Consider the following 26,317-nt stretch of genomic DNA (forward strand, 5'->3'; position numbering starts at 1 on the left):
ACTCCCTATTAAGTATTATCAACAATCACAAAATAATCCTTTACATGACTAGAAATGACAAAAATTCTAAAAAGTAAAACCAAGGATGGGCCTAGATGTTGACAAAACTATCAAAGACACTTGCCACGTGGTTGTTGGGAACATCATTATAAAAAATTAACCCCTTAAATAGATTAAAAATAAGTAAAAGAATATAAGTTTGCCACGAGAGTTAAGACAGGAGGCAAGAAATGAAAAGGTTCGCACCTGCAGTGTACAGTTCTCTTTCCGTTTGAGGAACTCCACAAACCTGGCCACTACTCCTGGTGTGCTGATGACTTCGTCAATGGGAGGGTTAGGTTCTGTGTCCCCACAAAATAAAAAGAAAAACAATCCTTTGATTTCAATACAAAGACTCTGCAGCTCAAAATTACTTCATAATATCCCTCCCCCCACTTCAGCATCTCTTTAAGGTTGGAAATTTAAAAAAAGGGAAAAATGTCAAGCTGAATTTGTTCACTCTGACACTGTGGTAGCTCGAAAGATTTCACAGTAAGGTAGGCCTTAACATGGAAATGATGGGCAGAACCCCTAAATATTAAAATTACCACTTCTACTATTTTAGAAAATAGCAGGAAAAACATCCAAGGACAACCACTGTTGTTTTGGTACAATTCCTTCTAGCCCTTTTTCTGTGTATGGATTTACTGTTCATCTTTTTGTTTAGCATAAACTGTCTGTAGAAACTGGATTACGGGAGCATTTGAGATCTTGCTTCCTAGCACACATTGTCAGTTTGGCTCAAATTCTTACAAAAATAAAAAAATTTAAAAATTTAAAAAACAAAAAAGAAAAAGAAGAAAGAATCTGGACCAGAAGACTTTGAGTATGTCTGCAGGACTTATTTTTGCAGCCATAGTATTAGGTAGAAGCCAGAGCAAGAACTTACCAAGAATGACTTGCCAATTAATCTAGTTTTCATTTATAATAATAGAACATCTTATAAATGAAGTCAGTCAGTAGAAATTTGTTGGGTAAATAAATAATGACCTAACCAATCAGTATAACAATTTCAGCAAGAGATTTGACAAAATTTCTGATGACATTCATGTAGCAATGCATAAAAAATGGCAGCTGGACTATAGTACTGCTAGGAATTCTGAGCTAAGTCAATAGCTTTATTGAAAGAGGTGATTCAATATTAATTTGGAGAGAGCTCTAATGACATGCTCTTTGCCTAGTTCAATCTTTTTGCCAACAATTCGGATAGACACAACAAATAAATGTGATATTATAATAAAGATCAAGTAGTTAATATGCTAGATTACAGAAACAACATACAGAAAGACCAATAAGAAGCCAAAGTTGGCAATAAAGCAACAGGGGTTAAGTAAAACACAGCAACTGAATTTTTAAAAATTAAAAAAAAAAAAAAAAATCCATACTACTTCACAGGCAAAACTTAAAAACAATTCATGAACCTGGCTGGTGTAGCTCAGTGGATTGAGCATGGGCCTGCGAACCAAAAGATCACGGTTCAATTCTCAGTCAGGGGACATGCCTGGGTTGCAGGCCAGTTCCCAGCAGGGGACACACGAGAGGCAAACATACATTGATATTTCTCTCCCTCTCTCTTTCCCTTCCCGTCTAAAGATAAATAAATAAAATCTTAAAAAAAAAAAATTCATGAAGAAAAGTGTTAAGAGAGTTTAGACTGCTGCAAATACAACAAAGCATTACTATGTCATTACTACTGAAATAACATGATATCTTGGAACATATTACTGGCACGTAGAGTCTCAGGAAGGCAATCTCTCACCACCGACAGAGCAGTAACACGCTGGCAGTACTGCGTTCTAGTTATCGTATTTCTAAGAAGGGAGGCTGGCAAACTCAAATACATGTGGGGAGGCAGAAGAGTGGTGAAAGGCCTTAAAAAGTCACATTATGTGTGAAACCCATTAGGCTCAGCATGCTGAAAAGAGACATCTTTAGAGGGGTGGGGAAAGGGTATATAATAATGGCCTTCAAGTGTTCAACAATTTGTCATGCAAAAAAACAGAATTTTTTTTGTTATGGTAGTAGATTTTCATTCCCATTAACCTCAAGGAGACTGTTAACCTAACATTAATAACTCCTAACAACTGGAACTTACTACTGGTGGGTCAGTTTTAAGTATTTACTATTGACATTGTAATATAGTTCAGAGTTCCAGAGTTCTTTTTACTTGCTTAGATGACAATAGTATTATATTCCATTCTACACTAATTATACAAAAGGCAATTATACCCTGCCCACCAATAAATCCATAGTTAATTTCAGTGATAAACTGCTAACATTAAAATCAACAATTACTGCCCTTTCAAGTGATATTTTTAAAGTTTACTCTTAAAAAAGAGTGGGCTTTCTCAATATGAATGAACAGAAAACACTGCCTACCATTCTTATCACTTTAAGGTCTTTTATAAGATTGCTCAGAAATAAAAATGCTGCTGCTTTCTGATACTGGTAAGATCACACAAATAAGTAAGGAAACCCAAAAGTCAGCTATGACTCACAACTGTATTTGTATGTGTCCTTATATTCTGTTGACAATCTCTAAAGCAAGTTACCTGTGTTATGAACAATAGGTTATGAAAAAGTAATACACTGTGAATAAATATTAAACATAACATTCAGAACTCACCTTTTGAAAGCAGTTTTCTGAATTTCTGCGTTGCCGAAAGCTGTTGCTCTGGGCTATTAGAAAATATCATTTCAATCATGTCGGAAGTAATAACACCACCCTGGGATCACAAACACAAAGTAAATACAAGAAAATTTTAACTGTAATTCAAAGGAAAACAAAGACAGTAAAAATTGTGGCCATGCTATTAAGTTAATCAGTTATCTAGAAGAGTTACACAAAGAGAGGGCAACCTCTACATGTAGAAATATATGGCATAATTAATAATGTAATGAAGCTAAACTCTTTGTCTATCATTAAAAAGCTCACAACAGCCCTGACCGGGTGGCTCAGTTGGTTGGAGCATCATCCTGTACACCAAAAGGTTGCAGGTTCAATCCCTAGTCGGGGCACATACCAAGATTATAGGTTTGCTCTGGTCAGGGTGGGTACAGGAGGCACTGATCACTGAATTGTCAACGTTTTCTCTCACATCAACAATTCATTCTCATTCTCTCTCTAAAATTAATAATCATATACTTGGGTAAGAAACATGTTTTAAAAGTTCACAACATTAATAAAGTAGTAGTAGTAGTAGTAGTAGTAGTAGTAGTAAATAATAAGACAAAGCGTTTATTATTTTTTCTCTCCTTGTTCATCAAAAGGTTAGCTATTCCTTGTCATTTGATTAAATGTTAAATTCTAAAAGAAGGCTTTTCATGACTTCCAAATCTGAAGGGTCCATTCCATCTCTATCCCACCCCTCTATTTTAATCCTGGGTCCATTCCTTTTCACTATCAGCTACACACACACATTTTTATCCTCTTCACTTTATTAAAAGAAGAAACAATAAAACATTTATATGGAAAGTGCAGTAGAGGGGTGGTAGGAAAAGGGGTGCAGTGGGTAAGCCTAGTTCAAAGAGGGAAGGGGAGCTGGCCACCCCCAATCTCTCCTACACAGGAGGCGGGATAATTATATTTCTCTTAGTTACTTCCCAGGTACCCCCAGGATGCTATAAGCTCCTTGCAAGCCAAAGATCCTGTCTATCTTACCACTTTGTCCCTGAGAGCTGTATAGCAGATGCACAATACGTACTTACTGAATGAGTACAGAGCAGTCTTACATAAATCACAGGTTCGAGCCACTGCTAAATCCAACAGCTGACCCTAAAATTTATTTAAAATTTCTATTTTCTTTATTAAAATGTTTTAGTTTCTATTTTCTTGCTTTTTTAGGACTTTTCTGTTTTCTGCTATAACCCATCCCCAGTATTAGTAGTTAACTCTCTTCTCAGGATTATTTGTCAATGAAGTAAAGTTTGTATCATTTCATCAAGGGTTACAGTCAACAAGATCAACTGTGAAGAAAGCTGCACTGAGTTGAAAGCACCAGATGGCTGGTAAGCAAAATCTAACACTTAAGAACCCCGTGGGGAAAATGAAGCATCCTGCTCTTAGGGGTCAGAAAAGTGAACTGCTCTGAGACTTAAAAGACTGATTCCTGAACAAACAAAGGCATCTACATAATTCTACTACAAATATATTATGTGTGTATCTATCTATCTATGCCTCTATACATGTTTGTATGTGTATCTGTTTTCTTCTTTCTCATATTCCTTTATCATGTAACAAAATGTACTGACTTTATATTCATAGTATTTAAGTATCATTAACTTTACCTCACAGTATTTAGGTTATAGGACATCACGGTGAAGAGTGAATAACATCCAAGAACTTTACAACCTCTTCTGGGGAAAAGGTTAGTGCATTAGAAGTTGCACGCAGGGTAGTTACGTTACGTGGAGGTACAACATTGTTCCTGTCTCTATGTGAGTCTCAGTTTAGTTTAAGGAGTTGTATATGTGGATGTCAAACTGACAGAGAGTAGACTAGGATGGTTAATTTTATGTGTCAACTTATGTTATAATATCCAGCTGTTTGGACAAACACCAGTCTAGATGTTGCTGTGAAAGTATTTTTTATATGTGATTTAACATTTTAAATCAGTATATCTGAGGAAAGTAGATTACCCTCCAAAATGTGAATGGCCTCATTCAATCAGTTGAGCAAAGACTGAGATATCCTAAAGAAGGAATTCAGCCTAAAAACTACAACAATTATTACCTGAATTGCTAGCCTGCTGGCTTGCCCTATGGATTTTGGACTTATCAACTCTAACAACTGCATGTGCTTAAAATCAATCAATCAATCAATTGATCAATCGATCTCTTTCGCCTATTGATTATTTCATCTGTAGAACCCCAATACTTTCTGAAAGGCCTGGAAGAATTCACCACAAAAGAATTAATAGTGACTGCTGTGTCTATATCAATTTCAAATATGTTTTAAGCTGCCCTGATTCCAAAAGAAAACTGGTCTATAAAAACCTCAGACCTATGAAGTAGAAAAAAGGAAAAATCTACTATAATATGCCACCATAAAAAAAAGAAGGTGGAGGAAACTTTATTTTCTCAAAAGAATAAGAATCTAATAACAGTGGTTGTCACTAGAGAAAGACAATGAGTGACTGAAGTAAAGGAAGAGAGGTTTTTTGTTTTTTTTGGAAAATCATGTATATACATGTTCTATTAAAATACTAGCAAATTCATTTTAATAAACCAAAAATATAGACAGATATGATCTATATAAAGCACAATTTTTATCTGTTTTTGTAACCTCAAGACAGTTACAAAATGGATTATAATAAAGAATTCCAATAGCTGTGCTATGGAACCAATTTTTAAAATCTTATGTAAACATACCCAGTTTTGTAACTGAAATAAATAACCAATTGGGATTTCCTTTAACATATCCCTTGTTATTCAACTTTTAAGGAATAGTTTTATTATAATTATCTTCGTACATTTTAATAGCTAGATTAATCTTCATAATTTAGTTAACCCTATTTAACAGCATGTTATTTAAAGTATAATAAACATTTAGTATATCATCAGATTAAGTAGATGACTTCTTTTTAAAAATGAAATGCCAATTACGTTTGGTAGCCACATCATCTTTTTTCAAAAACGAAAAGAGATCTAACCTCACATTTTCGTAAGAGAAACACTAAAGAGCTTCTTTCACTGTCTTACTTACTGGTGCCATTTCCATGTTATTAATCTGAGCTTCATGGAAGCCTCCATCTGACATAACTTCTTCTTCTGTTTCTTCTTCCGCTGTAGCAACATTTCTTCGCTTGAATAACTGAAAAATAAAAGACTCACTTAAGTAATTCTAATACAAGGAAGTTCGAAAGCCAAACGCTAGTCACCCCACTTAAGAGGTAGTAAGGATGGAGCTTCTTGGAAATCATTTAAAAAATTCCAAAGTTTGTGCCACCTTCAACCTTTCCTGATGAGGAACAACTTCACAATTCTCCAGTCTTTATAATCTACTGCAATTAACTATCACTCGATGAGGTAAAACTGACCAAGAGGCCTCACACTGCATGACATATAAAAAAGGTTAAGACTGGAAAATGGAGTTGGGGCATGCTTAGCCATTTTCCTCTTCCCTTTATGTGAAGTACGTGACAGGACAGTCTCACTATACACCAGGAAAAATAAGAATAAAAATGATATCAAGATGACTTAATACTTCCCTAACTCTCAAAGATAGTATACTGAGAGGCTTCTTGACTTTCCCAACCTGTCCAGCAACCATTGGTGACAAATGACCTCTGCTTGAACACTACCTTTAAAGCACCCATTTATCTGTGTAGACAAAGAAGAACAGTTCTCTCCAACAAAGGCAGTCCATGAAGATGGCTTCCATTACATACTTAAGAGTCCTATGCTATACACTTACTCATCAAGTGTACTGCTCCATAATGGAGCAATAATTTACCCTCTCATCCTAAGTGACTAAGATAACAGACAAAAATCCATAAAATGATGGGTTTCAGTCACTGAACAACAGGTAGTATAGGCAATGATCCTTCAGAAAAGCATCAGTCCTACAATTGCTTCGGTTTACTGCATGGACAGAATTTCTGGGTTGCAGCACAAGGAGGGTGAACCCTAACAGAGCTCGGAGGCCAAGACACGCAGAATCCACAACACAGCATACGAAGAGGAGAAATCAACCTAGAGAGAACTCCAAAAATCTGCAGAAGGTCCTCCTCGCTTAGTACTGATCATTGCAGCTATGTGAGGAAGAGGTCCAAAAATGGGAAAGGAACCACTTTCAAGGAGCATACAGAACAATTCTGGAGGTCACAGAGATCAAGTAATAGTTTATGTTTTGACCGGCTATAATAGAAAAAAACTTCTAATACATGGGTCATTGAGTACAATACTCAGAAGGACAGTAACTCATTAGTGATGCGTTAGCCCTAGATTAGAGGCTGTTCTGGTCTAGCCCAACGAAATGTAAAAGCAAACTGGTTCCAAGTAGTTGAACTACATCCAATGACAATGTCAGAATTATAAACATGAAGAGAAATTTATACTTATTAAAAAATATATTAAAAATTCCAACACCAAATGAGGTAAAATTCACAATGCTTGTCACTCAGTTAATAACTACCAAGCATGCAAAAGAAGTAGAAAAAGACCACCCAGGAGGAAGAGGAAAAATCAAGCACATCAATTAAATCACCTAGAAATGACAAAGATGGCAAATTGAATAAGGACATTGAAACAGCTGTTATAAATATATCCACAAATTTAAAAAGTAAAGTATAACCAAGACAAGGAGAGATAAAAAACATGAAAAAAAGAAAGTAAATCAAATCTAGAGATGAAAGATATAATTTTTCAGATGAAAAATATGCTGGGTGGGGTTAACAGCAGAATAGATATCCTAGAAAAGATTAGTGGATTTATGGACATTGCCACAAAAAAATTCCAAAATAAGAGATCGAAAAAGGCTGAGAAAATTCGTACAAAATTTAAATATATACGTGTGGGACAAGAAACATGTTTAAACAGACTTCACGACTGTAGATATACAGATGGCCTATAAGCCGTGAAAAGATGCACTCAACTTTAGTCATTAAAAAAATGCAAATTGAAATACTGGCATACTATTAAACACACATCAGAATAGGTAAAATGAAAAACACTGATCATTTTTATAAAAGAAATGTTGACAAAGATGTGGAGGAACTGAAATTTCACTCATTGCTAAGGGGGAGGTCAAATAGTACAGCCTATTTTGGCAAATAGTTGACAGCTCCCTAACTATACAACTACTAATCAACCCAGCCACTGTATTCTGTTCCTAGATATTTATCCTAGAGAAAAGAAAGTATGTATCCATAGGAGCCGTGTATGAATGTTCATAGCACCTTTATTTGCAATCACCAAAACCCAGAAACAACCCAAAATACTATCGACAGGTGGTGAATGGGTAAACCAATTGCGGTTTATCCATAGGACAGAATACTACTCAACAATAAAATCAATGAACTACTGATACATACAAGAGCATAAGTAAAGCTCAAAATGATTAAGCTCACTTAATCATTTATCAAAATGTAATAAAACAGTAATATATACTGTATGATTCCATTTATGCAAACTATCAGTGGTGACGGAACAGATTGTAAGTTGCTTGGAGATAGGAAAGAGGTGGGGAAAAGGTACTCCCAAAGGTGTACCAGAAAGTTCTGGGAAAGGTAAATAGGTTCACTATCTTAATTATAGCAGTACTTTCATAAAATATATCAAAACATCAAATTGTACGCTTTATTGTCATCTATACAGCCAGAAGCGTTTTTTGGTGTTTTTTTTTTTTTTAGACAGAAGAGAGTAATAACTGAAATAAACTGAAATATGCTAAACACTTTAAGGTCTTAGTAACATTAAAACACCCTCACACTCCAATGGTCCCTTTGGAAGATGCTACGGAACCAACTCTTTATTTTGAAAACAAAAGGAAAGACTTGAGTATTTCTCTTTCCTACATGATTACTAATTCAGGAAAACCAAAAACTTACTGAGGAAAAGCTCTTCTTTAGAATGGGTTATCAGCCAATTAAAAAAGCAGAAGGAATAATAGAATAATCACTGCAATGGTCATTTAATGATCAAGTAATGTATCTAGACATGACCATCAAACACCACTAAAGCCCGAGGTAAAAAACTGATGGATATCAATTAGACGGCTTAATATTAAGGAACTGTTAACTTTTTAAAGTACAATAACTACTCTGGTTTAAGTTTGAGTCTTTATCTTTTAGAGATACTTACTGAAGTATTTATAAATGAAATAATTTTACATCTGGGATTTGCTTCAAAGTAATCCAGGGCATTATTTTACTTCTGTCTGAAGGGCACCCTTTAAACATTGCTTGTAGTGCAAGTCTGGCAGTGATGATGAATTCTTTCAGCTTTTGTATGCCTGAAATGCATCTTTATTTTGTCATTGTTTTAAAAATATATTTCTGCCAGGTACGGAATTCAAAGTTAACAGTTTCTTTGAGTACTTTACAAACGTTTTTCCAATGTCTTCTGGCTTGTATTATATGTTGCCATTGAGAAATTTGACGTCACCTTTATCTTCTGCTGTAACGTGTCTGTTTTCTCTTGGTGTTTTTAAGACTTTTCTCTTCACAACTGGTATTGAGTAGTTTGGTTATAATGTATCATGGTGTAGTTTTCTTCATATTTTTGTGCCTAGGATTGAGTTTGTAGGATCAGTGGGTTTAGAGTTTTCAATAATTATGAAAAATTTTAGCCCTTACTTCTTTCAGTAACTTTTTTCTCTCCCACACTCTCTCTCCTTCAGGTACCTCCAAACTGTCCATGTATGATGCTTCTTATAAAGTTGTCCAATAGCTCAGTGGTCCCCAACCTTTTTGGCACCATGGATGGGTTTTGTGGAAGACCATTTTTCCATGGGGCGCCGGGAGAAGGGGGGGGTGAGGAGAGAAAGGCTTTGTTATACCCCACCACCAGATGCAGCTTGTCACTTGCTACTCATTGATAGGGTTTTGATGAGTTTGCAAGTAACTGATTTATTATGGTCTCTGTGCAATCAAACCTCTCTGCTATTTGCAGCCGCTCCCCAGCACTGGCATCACTGCTTCAGCTCCACCTCAGATAGAGTCTCGTAAGCGGCATGCAACCTAGATCTCTCTCATGCGCAGTTTACAGCAGGGTTGGCGCTCCTATGAGAATCTAATGCTGCCCCTGATCTGACAGGAGGTGGAGCTCAGGCAGTAATGTGAGCAATGGGAAGCAGCTGTAAATACAGATGAAGTTTCCCTGCCTGCTGCTCACCTACTACTGTGAGGCCCTGTTCCTAACAGGCCACAGACTGTAGTGGTCTGTGGCCAGGGGGTTGGGGACCCTGCCATAGCTCAGTGATGTCCTCTTTTCCATGCATGTGCAAATATGTGTATATTCTTTCACCTTTTAAAAAATCCTTATCCAATAATATGTTTATTTCAGGGTCAGGGAGGGAAGAGGAACATCAATTGGTTGCCTTCCATACTCACTCAGATCAGGGACTGAACCCATAACATTTTGGTGTATGGGATGATGCTTCAACCAGCTGAGCCACCCAGCAAGGGCTTTCACCTCTTTGTTTTTAATTTTGGACAGCCCTTTGAATAGGCCATCCTCCTATCCCTTGAAGTTAATTAATGTCTTCTGCAATTTCTAATTTGACATTGATCCTATCTATGTACTTTTCTTCTCATTGTGGTTTTCACCTCCAGAAGTTCAATTTGAGTCTTTTGTGCATCTTTCATGTTTCTACTTAACTTCTGAATATATGAATACAGTTACAATACTGCTTTAATGTCATTCTCTAATTCTGTGTCAGTTTCTACTGATTGTTCTCCTCATTAATGGCCTTGTTCTCCTTCTTTGTGCACCTGGTAATCTTTGTATGCCTGACATAATCAACTTGACTTTGTTGAATACTGGATATTTTTGTATTCCTGTAAATCTTCTTGGCCATTTATTCTGGTATGCAGCTAAGTTATAAAGAAACAGCTCGATCCTCTTGGATTTTGCTTTTATGATGTGTTAGGTAGTTCTAGAGCAGAACTAAGCCTATGGCTAATTACTCTCCACTAATGAGGCAAGACTCTTCTGAATACTCTACATATTGCCCTGTGAATTATGAGTCTTCCCAGTCTGGCTATGGGCACAGGCCACTATTCTCAGCCCTGTGTAAGTGCAAGACACTATTCCCTCTAATCCTTTTGGATAATATTTTCTCTAGTCTTGGGTAGTTTCCTCCAACACATGGACTGATCAGAATTTGGCTGGAAATTCAAGGAAACCCTTTGAAGAGCTCAGGCTTCTCTCTATACATACAGGTCTCTCCATTCTGGTATTCTACTCTATAAACTCTATTAGCCTTGGTCTCCCCGGACTCTCAGCTCTGTCTTCTCAACTCAGGGAGGCTTACTTGTAACACAGTTCCCTCTCCCTGTGTTGCACTTGAAAACTCTGGCAGTAAGCTGAGGCTGTGATAGGATTCACCTCATTTCTCACCTCTAGAGATCACTTCCTTCACTGCTTGATATCTGCTATCTTGAACAGTTGTTTAATGTATTTTATCTATTATTCTTGATTGTTTTAGGTGGGAGGATAAATCTGGGCTCTGCTACTCCACTTTGGTGAGAAGTGGAAGTCCTTACAGTATTCCCTTTCTGATACTCAAAATATCTTACTTTTGGCTAATGGGAGCCTGTTCAAGCTACCTTGTGAGTCTTTTCAATACAATTTCAGTGGTCTTCAATTACTTCTTTGTTATTAAAAATTATAGGTTCACCTTGAACATTCCCTATCTTTAATCAAGAATCAGCTATCTGAGGACTTCCGCCAAGATGGAGGCATAGGTGGAAACACCTTGCGTCCACGCACAACCAAATCTAAGAACAACAAATTTTTAACAACAATAAACACAACCAAACCACACAGAAAATCGACAATACAGAGTCCGAAAACAATGAAATGCTCAGCTAAACTGGTAAGAGGGGCGAAGCCAGCAGCGAGCGAGTTGACCAAAAAGATCCCCGACCGGGTGGTGTGCTAGCAGCAGAAGGTGCGGATCAGGGGTGCGGGCTAGCTACGGGCGGACGCAGGGAAGAGGCGCGGCTGGCTGGCTGGCTGTCTGTCTGCAGTAGGTCGCGCATTTGCCTGCAGATAAACCAGTGAAGAGGCGAGCATTGAGACTGCACAGCGCAGGGCAGCAGGCTCGCACAACTCCACTCGGATAAACAGGCCAGGGTGAGGGGTGGGATGGACTGGGCTAGCGGAGAGGACCACCATTGCTCCCTCTCTGACCCCACCCCCACATACAGCGTCACAAATCAGCGACCTGGGTGACCCCACCCTGGTAAACAACTAAGGCTCCGCTTTTCATACTTAACAGCATGAACAGACCAAAAATGGCTCAAGAACAACTCAGAGCCCCAGAGCCAATAAATCTAAGCAATGAAGAGATAGCCAAACTTTCAGATGCACAGTTCAAAACACTGGTGATCAGGACGCTCACAGAACTGGTTGATTTTAGTCACAAATTAGAGAAACATATAAAAGCTAAACTAATTGAAATGAATGGTAATGCACAGGAAACCAATAGTAATGGAAAGGAAACTGGGACTCAAATCAAGGGAGTAGACCTGAAGGAAGAAAAAAATGACCAAACAAAAATATGAAGAAAAAAGAATTCGAAAAAATGAGGAGAGGCTTAGGAACCTCCAGGACATCTTTAAACGCTCCATCATCCGGATTATAGGGATACCAGAAGGGGAAGAGGAACAGTCACGAGTGGAAACCTTATTTGAACAAATAATAAAAGAGAACTTCCCCATTCTGGCAGAGGAAATAGACTTCCAGGAAATCCAGGAAGCTCAGAGAATCCCAAAGAAGTTGGACCCAAGAAGGAACACACCAAGGCACATCATCATTACATTAGCCAAGATTCAAATGAAGGAGAGAATCCTAGAAGCAGCAAGAGATAAGGGGACTGTCACCTACAAAGGAGTTCCCATCAGACTGTTAGCAGATTTCTCCAAAGAGACCTTACAGGCAAGAAGGGGCTGGAAAGAGGTATTCCAAGTCATGACAACCAAGATTGCTCTACCCAGCAAAGTTTTCATTTAGAATGGAAGGACAGATAAAGTGCTTCTCAGATAAGGTCAAATTCAAGGAGTTCATCATCACCAAGCCCTTATTATATGAAATGTTAAAGGGACTTATCTAAGAAAAAGAAGATAAAAAAGTTGAACAGTGAAAGGACAGCAAACTCACAGTTATCAACAACCACACCTAAAACAAAAGTAAATTAAGAGGACAGCTAGATCAGGAGTGAACCATAGAAATGAAGATCACGTGGAGGATCAGCAACAGGGGAGTGGGAGAAGGTACAGAAAATAAGTAGCATAGACAGTAGATAGAAAATAGATAGAGGGGAGGGTAAGAATAGTAGGGGAAATACAGAATCTAAAGAACCTGAGACACGTGTTCATGAACTAAAGGGGGGAATGGTGGGGGAGGGGTGTGCAGGGTGGAGGGGAACGAAGAGGGGAAATAGAACAAATGTAATGGCATAATCAATAAAAAATGTAAAAAAAAAAAAAAAAAAGAATCAGCTATCTTCCCAAGGAGGCTTATTCCTGTGAGAGGAAGATTCTAATGACCACAGTCTCAGAGTGCTGGGGTACTCACTTCACTTCAAGGTATTTCACTATTTCTAGGCCTTTTCAGTCCCTAGTGATATTACCAATTCAAATTTATGTCACTTCTTTGCTTTTGTATTCCCATTATTTTTTAATCTAAAATGTCCAGGTTCCTACATTAACAAATACTTAATTTGCTATATCCAACAGTCAAACTTATGATTACTAAAATCAGTTGAAGGTTTGTATATACTGCTTTTTACCCTTAAGATATATTCCAATAGAGAGAATTAATCACATTGCCATATTTTAAATGTACTAAAATAATTCCTCTCTGTATGGTTTAGCCACAAGCATGACATACAGGACCATTTAATTCTTTGTTTATTTTTAAGAATTTATTTCCTCATTTTTTATTTGTTTTACTGTTAGTTAAAACATTTAGATTACTCCAAAACAAACTTAATCACTAAAAGTACATCTATTGGTGTGCAAAATTTATATCCACAGTCAGTGCTTTTAATATGGTATGGCAGGATCTTTAATTACTATAGGTCATGGTACATACCACAGCTGATAACAAGTGGAATTTGAAATTAAAAACACAATACCATTTACATCACAAGTACGGACACAAGAAAAGAGATGAGAAATTCCCAACGAAGGGTAAGTCCTAAGACTCCAGCGAGCCCACAGGATACACAACACTGACTGGAACACGAGGACAGAAAACGTGGGGCAGGGGTCTTCAGGCGGGGAGGTGGGGACGGACTGTAACCGATAAATTATATGAGAAGTTTTACCAAGTAGAAAATGAGACAAAAGTAATTTAAGAGAGCTATAGCAGAGAATGAGAAAGCAGCCAGGATGTCAAAGAAAGCCACTCATGTTTAAAAAAAAAAAAAGACAAATTAAGTCCAGGAAAAGCAAAGTATAAGAAAAAAAATGTAACCACAGTATACTATTCAGCTCAGCAATACTTAGATATTGCAATATAACTATACCATGAGGATGGATGTAAGGATGTAAGGGAAAGAGTAGTGTAAGAGCTTAAATCTTCACCTGTCACAACAGCACATCAATGAAAAATATTTTAAGTTGATAAAGTAGTTTACCTGGGATGAGAACAGTGCTGGTTTGGTTGCAAGTACTTCAGCACTATTTAACTCTTCCAACTATGTACATGTCTTATTCAGAGAAAAATAGGTTTTGAAAAAGAAAAAAAAACACTACCAAAACAACCGTGACTTGTATCTTTATAGGTATATCTGATTTACATGTTGCCCAACCTTGTCAACCAAATTAATCAATGGGAAAAGTTGGCTGTCCACAAGTTTATCAACTTGCTCACTTCACAAGGCAGTTCTTGTAACTAAAAACAACAAACAAGCCTCCATTCTTCATCACTGTCATTTTTACAATGTCAAAATAACACTATGTTACACTCAGACGGAGTTAACAAGCATCTATTTAATGCAAAATATTTTAGTAGTAAATGTAAAGTGTTCATCTTTTCGTATGTGTAAAATTATGGACACTGGCTCAATCAGAGTATCAATTGGTAGCGTTTTTTTGCCAAAAAAAAATTTTAGTTTGGTCTGTGTCAAACAGACAGAGAGCATTTATACAGTGCTGCCTAGATAACAGATATTAATTGCTTGTTTGCTAATAGGATAATCCTAAAAGAAACAGCTACTTTACATATATATAGTTAGCAGCATCAATTCCTGTACTAGCCTCAAATATAGCTGTTCATCTGTCCTAAAAGCCTGTGACTTTCCCAGATAGATAACAAAGCAACTGTGGGGAAATAAACAGAACTTAAATGAATCTGTATTTTATTGATGTTTACTTTTTTACAAACTAGGCATGAAACCAGTACTGTTATAATATTAAGAAGTCTGATTAGTATTATCAGTTCCCTGTACATAAGCTGGCACATATGAAATGACAAAATTAAGATTAAGTACAGCAGTATTCCAGAAATTTATCACAGAAATATTAAAACCTAAGCATACTTTCAGATCTCATACAATGACGATGATGATAAAGTTTCAACTATATATGTTTTTTTCAAATATATGGGGCCATACTTGCCATTTTTACATTATGAATATAAAGCATTTTGCTCTGGCTGGTGTGGCTCAGTGGACTGAGCACTGGACTGAGTGCCAGACTGAGAACCAAAGGGTCACTGGTTCCATTCCCAGTCAGGGCACATGCATGGGTTGCAGGCCAGGTCCCAAGTGGGGGGTGATCGAGGGGCAACCACACATTGATGTTTCTCTCCCTTTCTTTCTCCTTCACTTCCCCTCTCTAAAAATAAATAAATAAAATCTTTTTTAAAAAAAGGAATAAAGCATTTTGCCATCAGGCAGGTAAGTAAACGTGAAAAACTTATTTGCAATGAAAACTGTTTATGAGTGACATTACTGCATCTTTAAATGGCTTTATACCAAATATGAAGTATAGGCTGGTGGTTATATCAGACCTACACTTGTTCTCGTATACATACATACATACATACATACACATATTCACATTTACTTATGTGAATATAAGTCACAATGTTGCTGCAATTTCTGAAATTTACCCCAAATGTAGAAGCTAATTAAAATTCCACTTTAAATAAGACTCAGAGATGAATTTAAAAAACTGCAAGAAATCAAGAGAAACCCATCCTTTTATAAGTGGTTATTTCAAAGATGAGAAAGCAGAATGCAAGAACTTAATTTGCTGTGCTTAATTAAGTACACTAATTAATTAGGAACTCTGTTACTGTATTACAAACTGTTTTTGCCTGTCTCCTGCAAGTAACAGTAGTAATAGTGTTTGATTTAAACATCCGTAGCCCAACTAAACACGGAGGTTGTAATGTACTCTGGGACTTCAATATTCCAAATACTCTTAGAATATTTAATGGCGTTACTCAAAAGCACTGTATACAGACTGGGGCAACAAGTTTGCAGTTGTTGCAGTTGTTCCTATGGAAAATAACAGAGTAAGTAATAAATAATATAAGAATAAACTGTTCCATGAACTCACAATGGTAAACCTACTTTTGTCCTACACCTTGTATGTTGAGAACAGCTCACTATAACTGCAAAATATTTAAGAGATTGCCTTATTTCTCAGGTATGAAGGGTTCTGTCTGACTCATTTGCCTTTTATGAAGTTTTCGTAGTGTGAGGGGTCAAATGGTCCTTCCAACCTCAAAAGTCTCTCCTTACCACGCCCCTACCACCAGAAGTCACCTAAGCATCTCTAAATTTCTTTGCCAAAAGTGATGGAATAAGTACTTTTAAAGGAAGGTAAAGTGAGAGGATACTCCTGGAAATGTTCTCAGGTTAAAATGGTATTTTAAAATAATGTCCTACCAAACACTATCATTGGAAGACTCAAAAGAACTCAGTACCATTTTGGGAAAGTTTGCTAACACTTTTGGATGATGAAAGTGCTTACTTTGGAGAAGTATTTGACATCCATTCTAATGTGCATTGGGACAAAAATAATGTAGACTTAATTACGAATGGAAGCTGCAGAACTGTCATCCAAACTAACAAGACAGTTTCTAAGTATCCCAATTATACTCTCAACATTTCTGTAAAGGCCGTTCGTTCATGAAGAATTTCAGAGGATTTTATGAGGTGTGTGACAGAGATTAATGAAATTTTCTCTTCCATCCTGAAGAGCTACAGAATTACTGGAAATACACATGTGACTGGGAAACATTTCAAAAGAATTTATTATTATGAAGAAAAATATGGCATTTCACATTCCACCATACTAATATTTTGGAAGGCTTCACACCAACTGACCTTAGGAAAAAAACAAAATTCCTTGGCATTTCTCACAGGAAATGATAGAAGTAAAAGACATAAAGAACATGAAAATAACATTTTGCTGTCCTGAAAGACATATACCTTGGGGTTTTGCTTTAAAATATTACATAATAAAGAAACATAGAGACAGACAGACATGAAGTAAAGGCAAACTGTTGATAATTACTAACTTTCAAATTACAATGAAGGGCAATATTTTCTTGGCCACTTGAGAATTCATTAACAAATGCACCATAAAATCTTAAGGAAATTATGACTTTAGAAAAATAAAATACACTAAAACAAATAGGCCAAAGTATTCAACAGTGGTTATATTGGAGAAATGGGAACCGGAGAGATGTCTTCATTCTTGTATTCCACTTTTCATCATCTCCTTTCCCCCACTCCCAAAACATGTTGATTTTATGGTATCTGCGGAATATGTGTGTAAACACTATTAAAATTAAAATAAAGGAAGGTGGTTTCAGGCTTAAAATGGAACATTAAAGTTCTTTAAAAGGAATTAATAATAGTAAAGGACTCACCTGCTCTTCTCTTTTCTGCTTGCGCAACTGTAGTCCTTCTTCTTCCCTCCTCCTGCGCATCTCATCAGGATTCAGGGACTTATTTTTGTAACTTTTCAGGCGAAAGTTCTCTTTCCCTGGGGTACTCATGTTTTCTACAAAAATAAGAGAGGAAAGAAACAATGAGCTTAGCTTACTGTAAACAGCACTGCTGCTCTAAAGGCTCGGCCTTTTATATGCATACATGCTGAGGTCCACCCCACGGGGATACCAGAAATGATTCTTAACAGCTTTATTAAAGTATACAATTCACTGGCTTTTCAGTGTATTTACAGCTATGTGCAACTATCACCCCAGTCAATTTTTAAATATATTCTCATCACTTCAATCATTTCTGTTCTGGACATTTCATATGTGATCTTTTGTGCCTGACTTCTTTCACTTAGCATGTTATTTTCAAGGTTCATCCATGTTGCAGCACATATCAGTACTTTATTCCTTTTAAGTGGAATAATATCCACTTAAGTGGCTGAATAATATCCCACTGTATGAATATGCCCCATTATATTTATCTGCTTATCAGATGATGGACATTTGGGTTCTCTTTTTTCATGATCATAAATGACACTTCCATTAATTATTTGTGGACACAGTTTTGCACAGGATGTAATTGTTGCCAAACTATTTTTTCAAAGTGGCTGCACCACTTTATATTTCTACCAGCAATATATAAGATTTGACAGTTTCTCCACATCCTTGCCAACGCTGGCTTCCAGCCATCCTAGTGGGCTAGATGCCTCTTCCTTCATGTGTACTTCCCAACTGTATATCCTCCATTACAAAAAAATCTCCTCATTCTCTGTGGATGAGAAGCAGGGGCAGAACCAGAAAAAAATTCTTTCATCATTTTTAAATCGGGTTGTCTTCTTATCACTGTGTTGTAAGAGGTCTTTATATATTCCATAAAGGAATATCTTATAGACCTTTATAAGATATGGCTTTTTAATATTTTCTTCCATTCTGCTGGTTGTCTTTTTTACTTTCTTGATGGGTGCTTTCTTCAAAGGTGAAGCACAAAAGATTTTAAGTTTCATGAGTCTAAATTAACCTATTTTTTCTTTTGTTGTTCCTACTTTTACTGTCATAATTAGGGATTCTTTACCCTAAGTTTTCTTTCAAGAGTTTTAAAGTCTTAGCTCTTACATATATGTCTGTCAATCCATTTTGAGTCACTTTTTCTATATGACATGAGGTAAGGGTCCAACTTCATTCTTTTGCATATGGCTACCCAGCTGTTCTAGCATCATTTGCTGAAAAGACTAGTCTCTATCTAATGACCTTAACACTTGTTGAAAATCAGCTGACTGTAAAAAGTTTGATTTCTCAACTCTCAATTCTACTCCATTGATCTGCATGTATGTCACTGTGCCAATTTCACAGTCTTGAGTACCATTTTTTGAAATAAGTTTTAAAATCATGAAGGCTAACTCCTTCAATTTTATTCTTTTCAAAATGGTTCTTCTGGATTCTTTATAATTCCATATAAGTTTTAGAATCAGTTTGTTAACTTCTACAAAGAAGTCAGCTAGAATTCTGATATGGACTACACTGAATCTATAGACGAACTTGGGGGACTATTACCACCTTAATATTAAAATCTACCAACCCACTAATATGGAATGTTTTCTGTTTACTTAGATCTTTTAAATTTCTCTCAACAATGTTTTGTAATTTTCAGTGTTTCACATTTCTTATTAAATTTATTTCTAGGAATTTTAACTTTTTGATGCTATTGTAAATGGTATTTTCTCCCTTGATTTTCACTTCTGAATTGTTCATAACAACTCTATACAAATACAATTGATTTTTGTATATTGATTTTATATCGTGCAACACTGCTCAACTTGCTTATAAGCTCTAATACTTTTCTGGTGGAGTCCTTAGGATTCTCCACATATAAGCTCATGTCACCTGCCAGAAATAGTTTTGTTTCTTTCCTTCTAATATTTATGCCTGTCTTTTTCTTGCATAATTACCACGTTTAGAGTCATTAGTACGATGTCAAACAGAGGTGACAACAGACAATCTTGGCTTAATCCTAATCTTAGGGTTGAGTCTTTTAACATTCAAAGTACCTCTGGATTTTTCACAGATATTCTTTATTATGTTGAGAAAACTCCCTTCTATTCCTAGTTTTTATTTTTTTTCCTAAAGATTTTATTTTTAGAGAGAGAGGAGGGGAAGGAGAAAAAGAGGGAGGGAAACATCAATGTGTGGTTGCCTCATTTGCGCCCCATTGGGGACATGGACCGCAACCCAGGCATGTGAACTGACTGGGAATCAAACTGGCAACCTTTTGGTTCACAGGGCCATGCTCAATTCACTGAACTACACCAGCCAGGGCCTGTTCCTAGTATTTTAAGTGATTTTATCATTTCTGCATCTATTACAATGACAATGTGACTTTGTTTTTTTGTTTGTTTTATTGATACAATACATGAACTGTTGGTGAACTGTACACCAACCTTGCATTTCTGGGATTAATAGCATCTGGTAATGGTGTTTTAATTTTTATATGCTGTTAAATTTAGTTTACTATTTTTAAATATATTTTATTGATTATGCCATTACATTTGTTCTATTCCTCTCATCACTCCCCTCCACCCTGCACACCCCTCCCCCACCATTCCCCCCTTTAGTTTATGACCATGTGTCTCAAGTTCTTTAGATTCTGTATTTCCCATACTAGTCTTGCCCCCCCACCTATTTTCTACCTACTGTCTATGCTACTTATTTACTGTACCTTCTCCCCCCTTTTCCTCCTCCCACTCCCCTGTTGCTAACCCTCCTTGAGATCTTCATTTCTATGGTTTGCTCCTGATCTAGCTGTCCTCTTAGTTTGCTTTTGTTTTAGATGTGGTTCTTAATAACTGTGAGTTTGCTGTCCTTTCACTGTTCATCCTTTTTATCTTCTTTTTCTTAGGTAAGTCCCTTTAACATTTCATATAATAAGGGCTTGGTGATGATGAACTCCTTGAATTTGATCTTATCTAAGAAGCACTTTATCTGCCCTTCCATTCTAAATGAAAGCTTGGCTGGATAGAGCAATCTTGGATGTAGGTCTTTGGATTTCATGACTTGGAATACTTCTTTCCAGCCCCTTCTTGCCTGTAGGGTTTTTTTTTGAAAATCCGCTGAGTCTGATGGGAACTCCTTTGTAAGTGACTGTCCCCTTATTTCTTGCTGCTTCTAGGATTCTCTCCTTCATTTGAATCTTGGCTAATGTAATGATGATGTGCCTTGGTGTGTTCCTTCTTGGGTCCAACTTCTTTGGGATTCTCTGAGCTTCCTGGATTTCCTGGAAGTCTATTGCCTTTGCCAGACTGGGGAAGTTCTTCTTCATTATCTGTTCAAATAAGTTTTCCACTTGTGGTTGTTCCTCTTCCCCTTCTGGTACCCCTATAATTCGGATGTTGGAGTGTTTAAAGATGTCCTGGAGGTTCCCAAGCCTCTCCTCACTTTTTTGAATTCTTGTTTCTTCATTCTTTTCTGTTTGGTCATTTTTTTCTTCCTTCTGGTCCACTCCATTGATTTGAGTCCCAGTTTCCTTTCCATTACTATTGGTTTCCTGTGCATTTCCCTTCATTTCAATTAGTTTAGCTTCACTTTCAAATATATCTAGGGGAAGGGGGGAAGGAGAGAGAGAGAGAGAAAATAATGTATGTTCCTTGTCGTCGAGTACACCGCCGGCTATTTAGCTTTCATTTTTTCATCTAATTTGTGACTAAAATCAACCAATTCTGTGAGGATCCTGATCACCAGTGTTTTGAACTGTGCATCTGAAAGTTTGGCTATTTCTTGGTCGCTTAGATTTATTGGCTCTGGGGCTCTGAGTTGTTCTTTAGCCATGTTTTGGTCTGTTTGTGCCTGTTAGGTATGAGGAGCGGAGCCCTAGGTGTTCACCAGGGTGGGGCCACTCAGGCCGCTGGGTTATGACGCTGTATGTGCGGGCGGGGTCAGAGAGGAACAATAGTGGTCCCCTCTGCCACTTCCTGCCGCTGGGGCCTGCGCGATCCATCTCACTGCTCACTCCTTCACCGGTTTATCTCCTCACAAATGTGTGACCGTGGTCAGCCCTCAGTGGGTCCACCTGCTACTTCACACCTGGGATCCACCCATGGCTGCCGGCGCACCTAGGTCATGTGCCCGGGTCAGTTGGGTGGATCCTTCCTGCCCGGCCCCGCTCTGCTGCTGTCTCTGCCCCTCTTACCGGTTTGGCTGAAGGGTTCGTTGTTGTCAGACTTCCATATAGTTCCATTTTCTGTGGTTTGGCTGCATTTTTGTTGCTAAATCTTTGTTGTTTTTAAACTTGGTTGTGCAAGAAGGTACAGTGTGTCCACCTACACCTCCATCTTGGCAGAAGTAGTTTGTTACTATTTTGTTCAGGATTTTTGTCTTCATATTTACAAGAAATATCGGTTTATAGTTTCCCTGTGATATCTTTGATTTTAGAGTAATACTAGCTTCATAAAAGGGGAAGTGTTCCCCTTCTCAATTTTTGCAAAGAGTTTGTGAAGAAATATAGTATTAATTCTTCTTTAAATGTTTAATAGAATTCTGCAGTGAAGTCACATGGGCCTGGACATCTGACAGCCATTTTGTGATTAATTTTTGTTGGGAACTGCCCTGCCTGGTTTCAGAAGCTGTAATCTGCCATGGCTAAAGGCTGAGTAAAGGACCTTGGGACCATAAGCCACTTAGGAGACAAAGTGGCTTATCTTCCTGGTAGGAGCACCACCTCTGCCCCCTTTCTCTTCACCCTGCTTGGCCCCAGGGGGATGACTGGTTAGCCAATGACAGGTAAGACTCCTTCAAAGAGAGACAACCTAAGACAGGCATGGTCATGAAGAAGCCCTTAGGGAAGGACTTGGGGGGCTACAGAAAAAGGTGATGGACCCTCGCCCCCTGGCTTTGACATAGCCTGAGTCCTCATTTTGTCTGCAAGAAGTCTGCTAAACTCTTGGCTGCCTAATTTCCTCTGATTTAAACTGAGAACAATGCTGGAGGTGGGTGTGGCCCTGTGCTGGAAAGGGCAGGTTCCCTGGGGCAATCAGGCCTAAGAAAGAATGCATAAAATCCTGTGAAACCTGCTTTGCTAATACCCTCAATTTAAATGATAAGGGTCCAAGGAGGAAGTGAGTTTGTTCCCCAAAGTTTTATGGCCCTTTAACTATCTGACCCTGACTCAGAATAAGCTCGCACATTATCTATTGTTTAATCATTTCTGCCTGACAATTATTGATGAGCTTTATGTATACACTCTGTATTCCTGTGCAAATTGAACCCAATAAAATACTGTCAAGGCGAGGGTCAAGGTGCTCTCTTATTGAAAGAGTGGCTGAGGTGCTCCGAGGCTTTTCTCCCCTTGAGAAATAAGCCGAGCCGTCCCTTTTCCTCCACAGGCCTCAACAGTCTATGTGAATTTGTCTTGTCTCATCCATAATGCCACGGCCCCCAGGAGCCGGGATCCGTGACAAATTTCTTCACTTGTCTATTCAGGTCTACTCAGATTATCTATTTCTTAAGCCAGTTTCAGTAGTTTTTATGTTTCTAAAAAAACTGTCCATTTTATCTAAGCTATGGTATACAGTTGTTCAAAGTATTTCCTTATTTATAATCCTTTTAACTTTTGCCAGGTCAGTAGTAATATCTGCCCACTTCTGATTCTAGTGAGTCTTTCTTTTTTTCTATGTCAATCTATCTACAGTTTTACCAATTTTGTTGACCTTTTCAAAGTATAGTGGTTCCTCAGTACGCCTCATTAATTTGCTCTGGAACTCGAGACCAGCACCAAAACTGAGGACTACCAAACGATGAAGCATTTTCTCTTGCAGGGCAGCATCATGACTCAACGAGTTCTAGCAAGTGTGATGAGTCCTGAGCAAGTGCTAAATGCCGAAACATTTTTTTCTCACCAAATTGTGACGAGTGCAGGTTTTGATGAGTTCTGAGGCTGACAAGTACTGAGGTATGATTGTACCAGTTTTTGGTTTTCTGAATCTTCTCTATGGCTTTTCAATTCTCTAGTTCACTAATTTCTATGGTAATCTTTATTGTAACCTTTCTGCTTGCTTTAAATTTACTTTGCTCTTTTTTTTCTGGTGACTTAAGATGAAAGGTTAGGTTACTGGTTCAAGATGTTTTTTTGTTGTTTTTTAAAAAAATGATTCTAGAGAGAAACAGGAAGGGGGGAAGAGAGAGGGAGTGAGGGCGGGAGAGAAAGAGATCAATGTGTTGTTCCATCTATTTATGCATTCACTGGTTGCTTCTTGTATGTGCACTGATCAGAGATCACACTCAAAACACTGGCATACTGGGGCAATACTCCAACCAACTGAGCAACCCAGCCAAAGGCCCCTCTTCTCTCTAAATACAGTAATTTGATGGAAGTTTCCCTCTAAGCACTGCTTTAACTGTATCCCATTAGGTTTTTTTTTTAGGTGGTAGCTTTATTTTCATTTTTCTCAAAGTATTTTCTGATTTTCCTTTGGATTTCTTCTCCAACCCACTAGTTTACTTAGAAATACATACTTTAATTTTCACATATTTGTGATGTGCCCAAATTTTCTGTTGATTTTTAATTTCTTTACATTGTGATCAGAGAGCATCCCTTGTTATTATTTTAATCCTATTAAATGTATCTCAGTTTGATTTGTGACCTAGCACATGGTCTATCCTGGAAAATGTCCCATGTGTACTCGATGACATATAGGGTGGGCAAACAATGGTTAACAGATGTCAGCATGTGAAAGCATTTCTTCTTATATTACTTATTAATTACTGAGTTATTTGCCTGTATTATAACTGTAAACCTACTTTTGCCCACCCCTGTATATTCTCCTATTGCTGCTGGTGTGGTCTATAGATGCCTGCTGGGTCTATTTGGTTTACACTGCTGTTTCCTTGTGACTATCTGTTTTGTCCATTTTTTGAAACTGGAATATTGACATCTCCCAACCATTACTGTTGAATTGTCTATTTATCCCTTCATTTGCCAGTTTTTGCTTCATGTATTTTGGTGCTATTATACACACACACACACACACACACACACACACACACACACATATATATATATATAACTTGTTCTCTCTAGTGAGTGACCCCTTCATCATTATAAAATGTCCCTCTTTATCTCTAGTAATATTTTCATTTTATTTTCTCTGACATTAGTATAGCCAGTCACCCTAGCTTTCTTGTGTTTGTATACTTAGTTTTCAATTCTTATATTTCAAATATATTATCTTTAAACTTAAAATATTTCTTGCACAGAGCATATAGTTGAACCCAGTCTAACAATCTCTGCTTTTGATTTTTTAAAAAGATTTTACTTAATGAATTTCAGACAGAGGGAAAGGAAGAGAAACATCAATGTGTGGTTTACTCTCGTGACCCCCTATTGAGCACCCAGCCTGCAACCTAGGCACATGCCCCAACTAGAAATTGAACCAGTGACCCTTTGGTTCACAGGCTGGTGCTCAATATAGTGAGCCACACCAGCCAGGGCTCTACTTTTTAAAATGATTGTTTTATCAACTCATATTTAATGTTAATATTGATATAGCAGGATTTGACAGCTTTTTCATTTGTTTCGTTTTCATGTGCCTCATCTTTTTTTCCCCTTCAGTACTCACTGCTTTCCTTCACATTTAATAAATATTTTCAAATGAAGCCCTTTAATTTTCCTAGTGACTTTTTCACTATATATTTTGCTTTGGTCACTACTACTGGGAGCTCTAGGGCAGCAACTGTTAACCAGCAATGCCATGGCCCACTGGTGGGCTGCAAAAATTTTTTAACACATGCAATACATGACTATTTAACTTAGGGACACTGAACTTTTCCCCCCTTAGATTGTCCAATTAAAAAATGACAAGGGCCAACACAACAATAACTGCCCAGTGTGCATGAGTAAAAATTATACCTATTTTTGTCAGACAGGCAAAACTAGTATGTTCTGATGTGCTAAAGAATTTTAATAACTTTAAGTATGCCATGAGATGAAAATGGTGGAAAATTACTGCTTTAGAGTTGACTACATACACTTTACCAAAATCAGCTTCGGACTTATACTACCTTAATGCCAGTGAGATATAGAAATGTTAAGCTATATAATTCTATTTCCTTTTATAGTACTGATGGTATACATATTAAACTTGTAACAAACCCAAACATACAATTATGATTATTCATCATCTACAGTCATTTCCTTGCTTAATACAGCTCTGCTCTCACCTTTTCTGTGCTATTACTGACAGATACATCACTAAAGCATTACATTTTCACATACTATAGACTGAAAAAAGTACATTATATACTACTTTACACAATTTCTTTTTAAATGTTTACCTTTATCTTTTAAAGAATATTTTATTGATTATGCTATTACATTTGTCCCAATTTTTTCTCCTCTTTATGCCCCTCCACTCACTACCCCTATTCTCTCCAGCATTCCCCATCCTTAGTTCATGTCCATGGGTTGTACATGTGGGTTCCCTGGCTTCTCCATTTCCTATACTAAACCTCCCCCTGTCTATTTTGTACCTACCAATTATGCTCCTGATCCCCTGTACCTTTTCCCTCATTCTCCCTCCTTCCCCTCCCCACTGATAACCCTCCATGTGATCTCCATTTCTGGGATTTTGTTCCTGTTCCAGTGGTTTGCTTAGTTCATTTTTGT

At 37.4% G+C, this 26,317-nt stretch overlaps 1 protein-coding gene across 1 annotated transcript in view; it reads right to left on the reverse strand.

The window, feature by feature from the left end:
* The window catches only part of KPNA1 (karyopherin subunit alpha 1), a 68,535-nt gene that overhangs the window by 32,644 nt on the left and 9,574 nt on the right, over nucleotides 1-26,317 (reverse strand). Inside the window, exons 2-5 of the mRNA XM_053663049.1 lie at nucleotides 17,599-17,732; nucleotides 5,744-5,851; nucleotides 2,666-2,765; nucleotides 247-341 (exon numbers count right to left, since the gene is read on the reverse strand). Coding sequence (XP_053519024.1) covers nucleotides 247-341; nucleotides 2,666-2,765; nucleotides 5,744-5,851; nucleotides 17,599-17,727 — 432 coding nt within the window. The 5' untranslated portion in view covers nucleotides 17,728-17,732. The remainder of the gene's footprint in view (nucleotides 1-246; nucleotides 342-2,665; nucleotides 2,766-5,743; nucleotides 5,852-17,598; nucleotides 17,733-26,317) is intronic.

The sequence above is a fragment of the Artibeus jamaicensis genome, unplaced genomic scaffold (assembly GCF_021234435.1).
Source record: "Artibeus jamaicensis isolate MK-2021 breed Jamaican fruit bat unplaced genomic scaffold, CSHL_Jam_final contig_3126, whole genome shotgun sequence".
In the NCBI taxonomy this organism is placed as follows: Eukaryota; Metazoa; Chordata; class Mammalia; order Chiroptera; family Phyllostomidae; genus Artibeus; species Artibeus jamaicensis.